The sequence below is a fragment of the Elaeis guineensis genome, chromosome 9 (assembly GCF_000442705.2).
Source record: "Elaeis guineensis isolate ETL-2024a chromosome 9, EG11, whole genome shotgun sequence".
NCBI lineage: Eukaryota > Viridiplantae > Streptophyta > Magnoliopsida > Arecales > Arecaceae > Elaeis > Elaeis guineensis.
Window position 1 is genome coordinate 22,684,333 of NC_026001.2, and position 13,782 is coordinate 22,698,114.

General features: G+C 37.5%; 1 protein-coding gene and 1 non-coding gene across 2 annotated transcripts; both read right to left on the reverse strand.

Moving 5' to 3' along the window:
* Positions 1-1,192: 1,192 nt before the first annotated feature.
* On the reverse strand, positions 1,193-12,065 carry LOC105051291 (uncharacterized). The gene is made up of 5 exons (XM_010931646.3): positions 11,685-12,065; positions 7,942-7,978; positions 7,586-7,822; positions 7,430-7,477; positions 1,193-2,012 (listed from the first exon to the last, which is right to left on the reverse strand). Exons 1-5 carry the CDS (start codon positions 11,984-11,986, stop codon positions 1,533-1,535), a joined length of 1,104 nt encoding a protein of 367 aa, XP_010929948.1. The 5' UTR covers positions 11,987-12,065; the 3' UTR covers positions 1,193-1,532.
* LOC114914526 (U6 spliceosomal RNA) lies at positions 10,575-10,672 on the reverse strand. The gene has a single exon (XR_003801871.1). It is a non-coding gene; the product is annotated as a U6 spliceosomal RNA (small nuclear RNA).
* Positions 12,066-13,782: the final 1,717 nt, after the last annotated feature.

Sequence of the window (13,782 nt, forward strand, 5' to 3'; positions counted from 1 at the left end):
ATATTTATTGAATGTTTGACTTTATTCTATGCTTCTTTCTTTTTATCTACGATTCATTAATTTCTAAATAATCAAGAGAAAATAGATCCCCCGCATCATCATAAAATAAAATACTTAATCACATGATTATTGTAATAAAAAAACATCAACTTAAATGATTATGACAAAAAAATATATGTAATAATTTTTTAAAAAAAATCATTGTTGAAACTCAAACTTGGATATCTGGAGGCTTTTTTTGCCGAAAGAAACAGCATCCTAATGCATCTCAAATAGAGGTTTTACTCAACTTTCAAACTGAAATTTTCCCAAGCAAATCTTCTTCAGCTTCTGGGGTCACAAAGTTGTTTCAATTTTTCACCAAATATATCAAAATCATCCAAGTCAATTTTTCTTTCATTCACTTGTTCGTCTTTATAAGTCCTTTCTTGTCTTGGCTCATTTCCAGTTACTGAGTAATTATTAACCTGTTATGCTATGGTGCACAAGTGGAGGCTGCACCTGAGGGCTAGAGGGTGCTAAAAGCTGATATATGCTGTCAACCTATCCCCTAATAGCCTAAGCTTTTAGATCTCCTAGTTAATTAACACAATTTCAACATAAATAACTTTGATGACAAGAACGAACAGTTACTCCCAATTGTATTACTTACCTAACAAAAGATGGATATATGGTGTAGAAAACAAACAATAAAACCAAGATTATATGTGGGGCTACTACATACCCATAAAAGATGTAAAAAATAGCAAGTCATAATAACTCCTAACAAGGGTTGCAATGAGGTCGAACCAACCATGATCCAACTTAGTTTTGACCCAATTAACTAGACCCGGCACAATTTTTGGACCCAACAGTCCGGTGTAAGTCGCAAAGATGACCCGCTTGAGAAAATGGGTTAGGTCTAGGCAATAAAATTACACCATCTGGTACAACCCATAAGCTGGCTAGGTCTAAAATGGGTCCAACAATATTAGGATAAAACAGAAGTTAAAAATAATAACAACGAAACAGACAACTGGTTAAAAATAAAGTATCAAAACTTCAGCCACAGTGCCCACGGCCTACCATAATATAATGGAAGTTCTAACAGGAATAGCGTAAATGATGATAACAATGGCAAAGGCTAGTAGATGAAAAAATAAGGTGAATCAATTAGACATTCTATCAAAACAAGTAATGCAACCTCAAAGAGTAAGGAAATCATATTGCCATTAACTTTCTTCATTCTTTATAAACTGTTGTGAAAGCAAACAGACAATATAATTGGAAATGAATAAATGCATAAGAACATAAACCTAACCAGAGTCGATGATGGTTTCTAGGAAAGATTCCATTAAACTATAACCCACGAACTACAATTTGTCATCAACCAATATTTTTTTTTTCCTCCTTCCTCTCTCTTTCCATTTCCAATTGTTGTTTTGTAACTCCCACAAACAAACTACATGATTGGAGAACATAAATAACTTCACAAATAAATTTCCCAACACAAACAAGCCCCTGTATAAATTTTACAAAGAGATTAAAAGGTTTTACCCAGCCCATATTCTGTCCAACCTGTCGACACTCTTCCGTCCTCTGTCCAGTTGATCAGTGTTCTTTCTAGACTTCTCAAGACAATCTACACTCCTCCTGGACTTCTCCATATGGTCAAAGGAGATTTTTAGTTTGTCCAACTTGTCCATATTGCTATATTTGTAATCATTATTTCTCAGCTTTTCTGCACTAGGCCTTGGCTTATCTCTCCGATCAGTGCTCTTCCGCGGTGGCTCAAAACAGTCAGTGCTCCTCCTCGAAGGTTCAAACCGATCTGTGCTTTTTCTCCAAGTGTTTCTTTGGGAAGGTGATTTTTCAACTGTAGCTATAAACTTCTTGAGGTGCCTGATGTACTCAGGAAAAACTTCTAAATCACAGTGCTTTCCCCCTTCAAGCCACAGCGGCTCATATTTCTCCTTACACAGTTCCCAAAGCTGCTTACCATGAGAGCAGTCTACAACATCATCTGATGTTCCCTGCACATCATTGTGAATATGGATGAGTTTTCCCCTTTCTCTTTTAGTGTGTTTGCATGCATGTGCATGTGCGTGTGTGCGTGCTTCGCCTGTGTATAGAAAGACGAAGGTATAGAAAGAAGGAGAATAATTAATTGAGAATGATGATATCACTATAAACTACTATTTTTTACAGTACTCGCAAATAATCTTCAGTGAAATTGATGCATACTTTAACCACCCGACCAGGTGTTTCAGACAAAATATTCTTTGCTTAACACTTGCACTTGAGCCAGTGTCAATGTGGATTAAGGTGCTAGAGTTTGATTATGAGTGCAAAACTATGTGCATAATGATCGTCAAATGCACACTTGACCTAATATAATAAATTATATTTTTCATCCTACCCAACCCAACCCAAGTATGCTGACAAGTCATTCAGCAGTTAAATGCTTGCCAATTGAGTAGACCCATGAAACGGCAAAGCTGCCTGTTCCAATCCTTGGCTCCACTTCTAGATTCCAAACAATATTCCTTGACCACATGGAAGCCGCTTACCTAGGTCCCCTTCCTAATATTATTTCCGAGTGCACTTTACACCTGCTGTCCAGTTTACAAAACTTTTATCCACCCTGTGCCCTAGAAACTTACTCTTTTTACCAAAATCGAAGATTAAGATGGAAAGATGCACTCTGAATTCCACAATATTCCATTTTCTCTCTCAAAATCTATCCGTCAACCTCCACCTAATAACTAAGTACTTTTTGTGCTGGTTATCATAGGATTTTTTAGCTAGAAAGAAATTATAATATTTGTACAAGGGTATACTTATAATACTTTCATCTTTTCTTTTGCTATTTCAACATGATGATTAAGAGCGAAGATGATGGAACCTTAATGAAAGAAGAGTCATAAAGGATCCACTCTCTAACCTAGTTGCAGAAAAAAGTGGCAAGCTTCGATGTAGTATGGTTGATGACAAACTTACATAAAATACATATATTAATTTTTGAGATATCAAAGGTAGAAAGTGATTCTTACTAATGCAATTTGAACCTGCTTTTGTCAAGGAGTTTGGCCTTTTGATTCTAACATCAAAATTTGATCAAGGCATTTCCAAAATGAAGGATTGCATTCTCCTCTTCTCATGCTTCCTCTGCCATGTCTCAAGCTCCCTTCGGTCCCTCAATTTTTCCTATGCTCACAACTACCTCAATGTTTAGCATCTTCCACGAGCACTTCTAAACTTCTTGGAGTTTGCAGCCTTCTTCTAAGGAATCTCTCAGATTTTTCTGTGATCTATGTATGCATCCCTCACCTGCCCTTTAAACTCTCTTTTATGTATTTATTTATTTTTTCTTTGTACCACTTAATATATATATATATATATATATATATATATAAAGAATCCCATCCACTCTTCTAATGTAAAAGGCTTATCAGGTCCACCATGTGGTTAGACCCAAACTTGTCTTCTACTGGCAGGCAATCCAAACCCACTTCTGCAACCTGCACATAACTGCACTATGGCCACACTTCTATGATAATACGTGGTGGTCACTTCATCCATGCATCTTTTACACAGCCTATGTCAAGTGGATCTAATTATCAAGAGAGGTTTGTTTCCACACAACCCATATTGGTGGCAACAATCTACCATTTGACACCATTGATGAGATGAAGCGAACTGATTGTCTCTTTCTACTTGCTTGAGCATTTCCTCATCGATGGAAATTGATTTCCATGTCAATGTGACAACTAATCTATATCAGCAAAGCATGCCTTTCACAATAGTATATCAAATTCCAAAAGCTATCTTTGGCTCATCAAGGCAAATGCTCCATCCTGGGGTTTTATGCCTTCATGCAGGCCCATTGCATCAAGTTGCTACAATGGAGGAGCATAGGCAAATAAGTCTTTTACTTCCTATCCAGCAAGGTGGTGACTGGTGAGCCATTGCTGCAAGAAGAGGATTCTATCATTATGAATTTATGATCATTAAAAATGACTTTTACTACATGTCTTCATTCCTCTTGATGAGATTAATGACAATCACAACACATTGAGCCAGAACCAGCAATCTAACATCCGCATGAGTCCCACCAAAACTAGTGACCCTTTAGACCCAACAGCCACCACTCATAAGTCTAGTTCTGAAGTAGAGAATCCAGTAATGTCTGCTACTGCATCATAAATTGTTTACCTTCAACATATTCATAGTAACATAGATGATGTGTCATATCTACTCCTCTGACATCCAGAGTGCTATCAAGATAGCATAACATCTAGTTTTCCATCTGCTGTCATGTTCTGCAACATCACTACCTTGGTGGAAGGTTTTTTAACTTGTTTTCAGTTTCAACTTCAGCAACTTGAGTAAACTTTTTGACTTAGGAATTTTTAGCAATTTCTTGGAGTTTTGGAGTTTCAGTCACAAAACATCAAAGTAAAATCCAAAAGAAATGAGAAACTAAGAGTAAAATAACCGATATCAAGATAAGCAATTTGGATAATTTTATTATACCTTGAGTTATCTAAAATTGTAGTTTGTTTAGTTTGAATCATCAAGAGCCATCCTTCCATGCACTTTCTATCTATTCAAAAATGGTTTCACACTCAATACACATGCCGAAACCAACAACTTATAAATGAAGCAAAGATAGAACATATGTAGGACTTTTCTCTATTTTCAAATATTTGGAAGACAAGAAAATAAAGAGAATAACAAGAGGATTCTTCAATAAGAATTTGGAATGTCATTAATTTTTAAGCATGGTCTTGACAGAACAATGTCAATTGAAGCATAGTTAATAGGTCATGAAATCAAAGTTATGCAGCTCCTGCTTTACTTCTATATAAAGTAGTAGTTCCCTCTATGGGTGCAACATGGGTTGGGCTCCATCCAAAGCTGACCCTCCCAACCCACTCACTGTATAGGGTTGGGTTGAGATTCTATAAATTTAGGTTGGGTTTGGGCTCAAAAACCTAACCCACTAAATAAAAAATTGTAGTTATGTTTCGTATAAATTATTTATGTCTTATATAACTGTATACTTAGTCATAATAAACTATAAAATTGACTTAGTCGACCATCAAAAATTATGAATGGTTGTTGTCTCAACTCAATAAATACTAATCCAACCAAAACATCCAAAACTTGTTCCCTATCTTAAAATTCCTATTAAACTCAACCCAACCTGATTAACATGGCCCAAACCAATTTGACCTGACAATGGCCCAACCCAACCTGAATTTAGCTTGAGATAGCTTTGGTTTTGTGCTAGAGGAAACCTAACCTGATGCAAGGTTGTGTTGGGTTAGAGTTGGGAGATACAGAGGTTAGCTTGTGTTAAGTCTAGCCCTTAACCTGACCCAACCAGCACAAGTTGCAGTCATAGTTTCATTAACTAACAATCTCCATTATGATACAAAATTATGATGATTCTTAAATAAGGTATTACAAGCACTTGATCACAAAAGCCATGCCAGCTATTTAATCAAATATATCAACCATATAGTTGTTTTAGAAATCGATACCAAAAATTCAGTCCAGCAACAACTGTTATCTAGTCATTAGACATTAGCTAGCAGATCTACTAACGTATTACATCAGAAAGACATAGATTAGAGGTTGTCAAATGCTAATGTATTCAATAATTTAGTTATTTTGACATCTACTCATAATCAAAATAGAAAGATATTGAACGATTAAGGAAGCTTTGTAATAGCATCCTAACCATATGGAAAGAAGAAATGACAGTTCCTGTTTGGTTTCTATCAGAACTGTCAAAACTTGCTGATACTGGCAGAAACTGATCAAAACCAAACATTCCAATCAGATTGCTCTCAGCCGATACTAATCTGTTTCAGCACATACAGATGCTTTTTTGCCAAATCTTTAAAACCTTAACCCCAATGAAACACTCACCATGCCATTTTTTTTCCATCAAGAAGGACTACGGTTTGCAGATTTCTTTACCCAACACCATATTCTTTAATGACATCAACTTTATCCAAACTCTTGATGTTTGAGGGGGGCAGAGGGTGATACCATATATTTTCTTCCATGTATTCCCGCATCTACCTACCATGTATAGCTGTATATTTTCTCATGTATTTTTCATTGTAAGGCCTATGAGACCTATTTCTCACATATCATAAACATGTTACTCATCTATATATTAGGGATTAGACACCAAGAATATTGTACATGCAGATTCAATATTTTCAACACTTCTCAGCAACAACACCTTCAAGGTTAAAAAACAAATGAACAAACATACCTTGGTTAGATGGAAAACCATACTTAAAATGCAATTATATGATTTTGACAGCAAAGAATGGAGTTAGAAACTTAGAATGAAATCAAACTTGAGTATAATTGGATCATTACTACCCACAACCAATCCTTTCAACTAAGGAAAAGGCTTCAGTGATGATAATGATAAATTTGGAAGAAGCATCACATCACATGTATATGAATCCACCCAACAATAATGTATATGCACAAGATACAAGGTTTTTTGGCCCATACCAGTAACAAAGGTAGAAGATATATAAAGGATTTACACATGATATATATAATAAAGTAATACATAAACTTATTCATCTACCCCTCCCGTTGAACTCAAGTTGCTCTATAACTTGAAAAATATTAAAGAAGGAATCTGAAGCTGTGCATGCCAAGAAGGGCTAGCAACAATACCTCCAGGGTCCACAAAGGCACAAACACAGCATGACCTTCGCAAAGATTGAAAAGTTCAAGAATGATATGTGGTCCAACTAGAGTAAAAGGGACATCAATATAACCATATTTGTGGTAAAATATTGGAATCTTATTGGTGCAGCATGTTCACTCTAGGTCAGGTATGAACAGCATTGAAAGTTCAGTATTGTTTTTACAAGTTTAAAGTGAAAAGGATGAATTGAACAGGAATATTGATAAAAAAGTAAAGAGTGTCTGTGGTGAACGATACAGCCAAATGCATGCTAAGATGAAGGAAAAAGACATGGCCCAATGCGAAGCTTAAATAAATGGCATAAACTTTTGTTGGTTATGATCAAGATGACAAATTGCTTTAGAGGAACTTGACTTCATTTCGATCCCTATTTATCCTATTTTAAACAGATCAAGCAACCTAGCATCTTCCTATGTTACCAGTAGGTAGCCAAATGGAATAGACTTGGCACTTTGAGAACCTTTTCAGAACAGAGTGAGCTGCCAACATATAGAGATAAGATTAATAAACATCAGAGAATATTCCTTGATTATTATTTCTAAGGAGCCCTTTTATTGTGATCCAGTGCAAGATTAATTTTGTGTCAACATATATTTAGCAATAAAAAGAATATAAAAAATGCAAATAACTCATTTGGTGAGCATATGCATTTAAATCCTTTGAAGAGAAATAAAAAATGTAACAAGGAGATATACTTACATGAATTATTAGCACAGGGCAATTGACCAATGGGATTTTGTCAATATTCTGGAAACAGATGAAATTCAAACGGTTATTTAGATGCATAAATAACACAGACCATGATACAGCAAGACGAAACTAACATATTAACCAGATATCTAAACAAGTATTAACCTTATAGATGTCGAACCAGTATGTACGTTTTACAGGATACATCACTCTTAAACCTGAAAGTATAGGGCTATGCAAAACAACAGCTCGTAAACGTGGTAAGCGGGTTGCCAAATCAACAGTAGGCCCACTTCCAACAGATTGGCCATAAAGGATAATCTCTTCCTCCTTTGCACCATAGTTCTCTATAAGGCACTTATAAGCAGCTTCTATGTCAGCATAAGTGTTCTGTTCGCTTGGCTACCAAGAATACATGAAAAGAAATTAGCTTCTAGTCTATCCATGCAATTTCATACTAATCACCTGATGGTGGAAGACAAATTTTCATGAAGCACATGTATAAGAAAACCAAGACAAACCTTTCCAGATGATCGTCCATATCCAGAATAATCGTACCTGCATGAATGGGACAGCTTTGTCAAATTGCAAAGCATTACCGCAAAAAGTTAAGCATTGAAAAAAATTAAATAGATACCTCTGGCAATTGCATATTGTTTGTAACCTTTGTAGGTTATGTGATTCTTCTCAATACATAGATATTTAGATGAGTCAATCGCTCACTCTTAATGCTAACTCTGCCTAAGGCAATAGCTTAAAGAACAGTGAATTGGGGTAGAAGACCACTTGATTCAATTGTGGCCCAGTCAGTTGATGCTTTCAAGTTTGACAAATTAGAGTCAAAGATGGCTAAAATTTTAGTCATCCATCTGAAACATCAAATAAAAGAACCCTCAGCATGCAAAATTTTATTTTCTGGAAAAATCATAGTTGGTTGTTTAGCAAGGGGACTTTGCACATATGCCCCAAAAATCCCTTATTCTTGTATTTATCCTTCAATAAGTAGGAAGGCATATATGCACTTCCAAAAGTTTGAAATGTGCTCGTATACTCACCTTATAACTTCTTTATTCTAACATTAGTTTGGCAGTTAATATTTAACATGCTAAGAATTGTTCCTTTAATCATAAATGACTTTTGAAAATTTTATCATACATGACTTTCAAAAATTTTAAGGTGCACTATAATTATGGGTCAATGACATATATGTGCTTTAAGTTTTCTGAGAAGAAAATATGTAATTATGCATTTTTGAACAGTATCTATGCAGAAACTGTTGAGAAGATAAAAGAGTAACAAATATGGGAAAATTTCACATGGAAAATACCTTTTATTTTAGTTTTTGCATGAACAGGTTCCTTTTGTCTGTGTTGCAAAAACAGTCCACTATGGACTTTACTCACTATTATATCCTGCTCTCATGACTTACTAAAAGAATGTCTTTGCATGTGTGTGGAAAGACATTATGCGTGTATTTGTTACCAATGTTAGGACATCAATTACTGCATTATCTATAATCATGAGTTCATGACTACTACAAGAAAGTCTTTGCATGTGCATGGAAAGGTAATATGTGTGCATTAACTACCAATATCTATGCATCGATTATTACAGCACCTATAAGCTAAGTGTGTGCATTCATTTCAGCAGAAGGCATAATTGTCATATCCAAAACAGAACATTTCAGCAAAAATCAATCTACCAATCAATAGCAGCAAACCACTATTGCAAAAATAAAACAAACTGGATTTTTTTCTTCTACATCTCCAACAATATGACAGATGTTACTTTTTTTCCGAATGTCATCTGACAAAGTAGCCATGTATAAAAGTTATCAATTATTTGGAGAGAAATATAGCTAAATTTTAGATTTTTGGGTAGGTATATAGGTAACTATCACATTTTCAGATCTAAGTAACCAAAGAAAGCACATTTTAAATGAACCACATGCAATGACCATTTATCAAATGCTCAATCTATTGCTGCTATACATTTCATCTACTGAAAAAGGATCATTTTGAGCACTTATGACAAACAACAACTTGATATTCCAGTTAAATTTGCAGCAACATCATGAACCCCAAAATCGGCTGTTTGCATCTTTATGAACCAACATTCATATCAAAATTTGCTACTTCACAATCATCACAGGTTAAGAAGAAAGCAAGAATGCCACTATCAGGCAGTCAAAGTGCACTGCTAGTGTAATTCATTTGGTCTATGCCAAAGCCCCCTTGATTAAATCCAAGATGCAGCCTGCCTTATATGTAATGGAGCATAGAAAAGTACAGTGGCTTTACTTCTAAATTCTAATACGCAATGTTAAAGTTGGAGGGGGGTAGCAATTGCCTGTGCTAATAGGTAGAGCAAAAATGATGTTTGTGAATGAGAGCGAGAGATGTGAGAGAACAGCAAGGCAACAACGGAAATGGTGGACAGGATGGCAGTTCAAAAATGCAGCAGTGATGGCAAGAACTAGAGGCATTCACTCAGCAAGAAAGCACTTTCATGGAAGAGAAAGATAGGAGGTCAACAGGAGATCCTCTTCCTACAGCAAGGTAAAGGAATAGTCGCAGCAGCTTGCAAAGCAGCAGCAGAAGCAACAGTTGGCAAAGCAGCAGCTACAAGGAAGTGGCCAAAAAGGGAAGGATAGTGGAGAATAAGACAAAGAAAAGAAGGTTCCAATCGAGAAACCCTCACTTTCTAGTTTCTAGTTATTTATAGAGAGCAGTCAATTTTAATAGTTTCATGCAGCTAAGCCAGTCACAACTTCCATCTGCCAGAAGTGCAGATATGCGGTCTGTCCATTGAGAAGCAGTGGTCTCTACAGCAAATTGTAGGAAATCCTGAATGAACTATATCCAATGCTTTTATGAATTTTAGTACCTGCATACATGAGTTTATATAAGTACAACTTCATGCATAGAGTATGGACAGGTGTGTATGTGTGCATTAAGGTCTCTGGATCGATGGCCTAGGGTTCTCAGTGCATAGGTTGGTTTTGGGCATTAGCTATCTAAATATAGAGAAGCAGTAGAAGTCAAAATTAATGGAATTAATTTTGCAATAACCCCCATCTTTGTTAAATTTGCCCCTTCGGTTCTTAAGATTATAGAGCTGCTCTATCCAAATTTAGGAGCTTTTTCTGGTATCAAAAGAGTTGGACCATTTCTCAATTTGTGCGTGTTATCCTTGTCAGCCGTGCCTATCCTCACTGTATCATTCCAATCTTATTGGACACCTCCAAAAGGACAAATCTTCAATCAGATGGGATCGCAGCATTCCATACTTTCTTTCTTAATAAATCAAACACTAGCTGCTCCTCTTCACTGCATCACCGCCTCCACCACTCTCCTTTCCATTACTTCCTCTACCCATTTCTCTCCTCTTTTATCATCTCCAACACTGCCTCCACCACCATTTTGCCACCTTTATTTTGCCATTTGCTTTGGCTCCCACCACAACCACCACCATTGCTGCAGCCCCAATCTGACCACCACCAATAATCTACTCTCTTTCTGCTGACACAAGCTAAAGAACAGAAAGTTCACGAGCTTAAAGACAATGTTGCTGCTTACTGTCAATGAAGAAAGAAAACTAAATATAGAATTCCTAAGTCGTCCTCACAAATCAATCTTCAGAAACAAATACGGTGTGTTAACAGAAATTCACAAAGAATTCCAAAGAAGTCCACCAAAATCCACAACCAAGATATATAATTTATAAAGAAATCCAGAAGCAATCGATCCTAAAAATCATTTACCAAGTTGCAATTTTGTAGAGGGGAAACGCATTAATAATCTGTGCCTGTGTTACCCCATATAACATCATCACCTTCCAAATAAATTTCTGGTTATTCCCCAGATCCATCAAAGAATATTCTCGGAAATCCCACTTCAGTCATAGATCCACAACAATAATTCTGGTATTCATCATATTTTTCCTACCGTACTGACTAACCCAGCATTTTTCATACTAAAACAGACTACAGATAAGGATGGTGGAATACACGAAGCACAAAACTACCAAACATAAACTTATACTGCTAAAATCCCACTAAAAATCCAAACTTTTAGATAACCAAACTACCACCACTCCAATTTGCAACAAACCAAGCAAAACAAGAAAAATCTACTCCGAGATTAAAAATATAAATATATATAAAAAGCCACTTCTCCCAGCTAAAACAGGGCAAGATTAACACAAAATAACACATCTTAAAACCTATGACAACTGAATTTAGCAGAAAGGGAAGGGGGAATACCCCAAGAGGTTGACGCGGAGGTGGATGCTGAGCTCGATGAAGAGCTCATACATCTGGCCGAGATCGGCGGCGTTGCCGTGGGAGTAGAGCAGAGTGGAAGCGGCCATGGGGTTGCGCACGTACACAGCGACGATCTCCGTCCCCCGCCGCGTCGGCAACCGCAGCACCTCCACATTCTCCCTGTGCGGGAACCGGCTCAGCGTCACCAGCCCCGTCTCCTCGTCCCGTACCACCTCGTACGTCGGCGGACTCGGCGGGAAGAACGCCAGCTTCGCCGCCATCGACGACGTCACCCCTCCCATTATAATCTCTCCCCCCGCCCCCCCCCCAACCCCCTCTCTTTCTCTCCTCTTGCCCCCCCCCCCCCACCCCGTTCTCTGTTTCCGTGAGAAGGAAGCGATCCCCTGGAAGAAAAAGTACGGAGAAGCAGCAGCGATGCCACAAATAGGATACAAATCCCCAGTCCCCTCCCCTCTCTATCTTTTATGAGAGCTTCTCGCTTTGGTTTGCTTTGCTTTGCTTTCTTTTTCACTGAGAGCGAGAGCTTTAGAGCGGTTCTGGTTGTATCTTTCCCGCGAAAGAACGATTCATCTCCTTCGCGGCACCATCCGTTGGATCGCGCCCCACACAGCTCTCAAAGCAAGCGGAGCTCGTGGTTCGTCAGGCGGCACGACTCTCGAGGCGACGATGGCGAGATTCATCGGTGGATTTGCTCGAAGGAAGGTGAATCGTTCTTTCGCTCGAAAGATACAACCCCTACCCGCTTGAGAGGGACTGGTGAGACCCTTTCCGGCTACTGGTGAGCTATTACTGGGGTTTTATCTCCTTTGGCATCATTAATTCGGTACCATAGACTGAGGGCGATATGAGCAAAATGTTACAGAGACCTGAAGCTGCTGGCCCAGGGGAGGGGAGTATGCGAGGATGGGTGACGTCATTTCTCACGGGGGTTCATTAATGAGTCTGAAACTGGGTCCCAGAATCATTAGTTCTCTATCATGCTACCACGAGGCCCAAGGAATGTACCAACGGTGATGGACTTCTGATAGCGAGGGGAGTAGGTTTGGTAAAGCTTTTGGGGCCTGCAATTTCTAATATGGTCGCGAAGGATGCCGTTTAAGGATACCGCGAGTTAGCGGAAATGGTATTGAGATGACCAGCTTCCGATAGGGTGCAGGCAGAGGTTTAACGGTAAAGTGGAAAGCGTCCACGCGCTTTTCACATTTGGTTGGAAAAATGGAATGTTTGAGAACACTGAGGAAAGTCCTCCAATAATAATTGTTAGAAAACTTTACCCCATGCCTCCAATTTCAATCTTGTCAAGATTTTGGAGGGGTCTTTTAATAGAGAGGGGAACTTGAAATTCTATATTTGTAATTTCTGCACCTCCTCAAATGATGTATTTTATTTGAAAGCTCACCACCAGCTTTCTCAAAATTAACTTCGTTGGTCTGATAAAATAATATTTATTATTTTAGATTCTAGATCATTTTTGTTGGCTATCACAAGGTCTTATGCTCTATAACATTATAGTATCATTTGCTAAATAAGAAGCTATGTACCAAAGATTGATTTATGTTGTAACCATATTTAGTGTGGATAATGTAATTTTAGAAGAAGATTCCAAAATAGTAGTATCATGGATCAATAGTTGGATGGAACAAATAAAAGACACTCTTCTGATTGATGAATATCTGATGGCTCATCTTGAGTTTCACTTTATTTCTTGCCAAGCATGGTTGAATGAAGATTAATAGTGCTGCCAACTGTATCACTACTCATATAGCTGTTCATAGAGTTAATCTACAGTGGAAAGCTCACTTTTTATTTCTAGATATCTTTGAAATATTTTGGTGGCCGACGTAGATGGATGTATTTAATCTAAGACCTATAAAGCAGCTCTCCTAACAAAAAAAAAAAAAAGAAGTAAAAAGTAGTAATCTTATGAATTCTTCGGTGGCTGATGTTACATTCATTGGGGCCACTAATTTGGATGATGTCCTCGTTATTCTAAGGTTAGGTGCCAGGTGTCAAGTATAGGAAACTATTACAGGCAAAGAATGCAATAGGTGTTCTTGCGGTGTAAGAGCAGAGGTGT

Bases quoted from the DNA above. Each gene is read 5' to 3' on its own strand.
- LOC105051291 (XM_010931646.3), bottom strand. From the start codon at position 11,986: ATGGGAGGGGTGACGTCGTCGATGGCGGCGAAGCTGGCGTTCTTCCCG. The intron at 7,979-11,684 runs GTATTCCCCCTT...CCATTCATGCAG, and splicing joins CTCCGCGTCAACCTCTTGGG to GTACGATTATTCTGGATATG. The intron at 7,823-7,941 runs GTTTGTCTTGGT...TATTCTTGGTAG, and splicing joins ATGGACGATCATCTGGAAAG to CCAAGCGAACAGAACACTTA.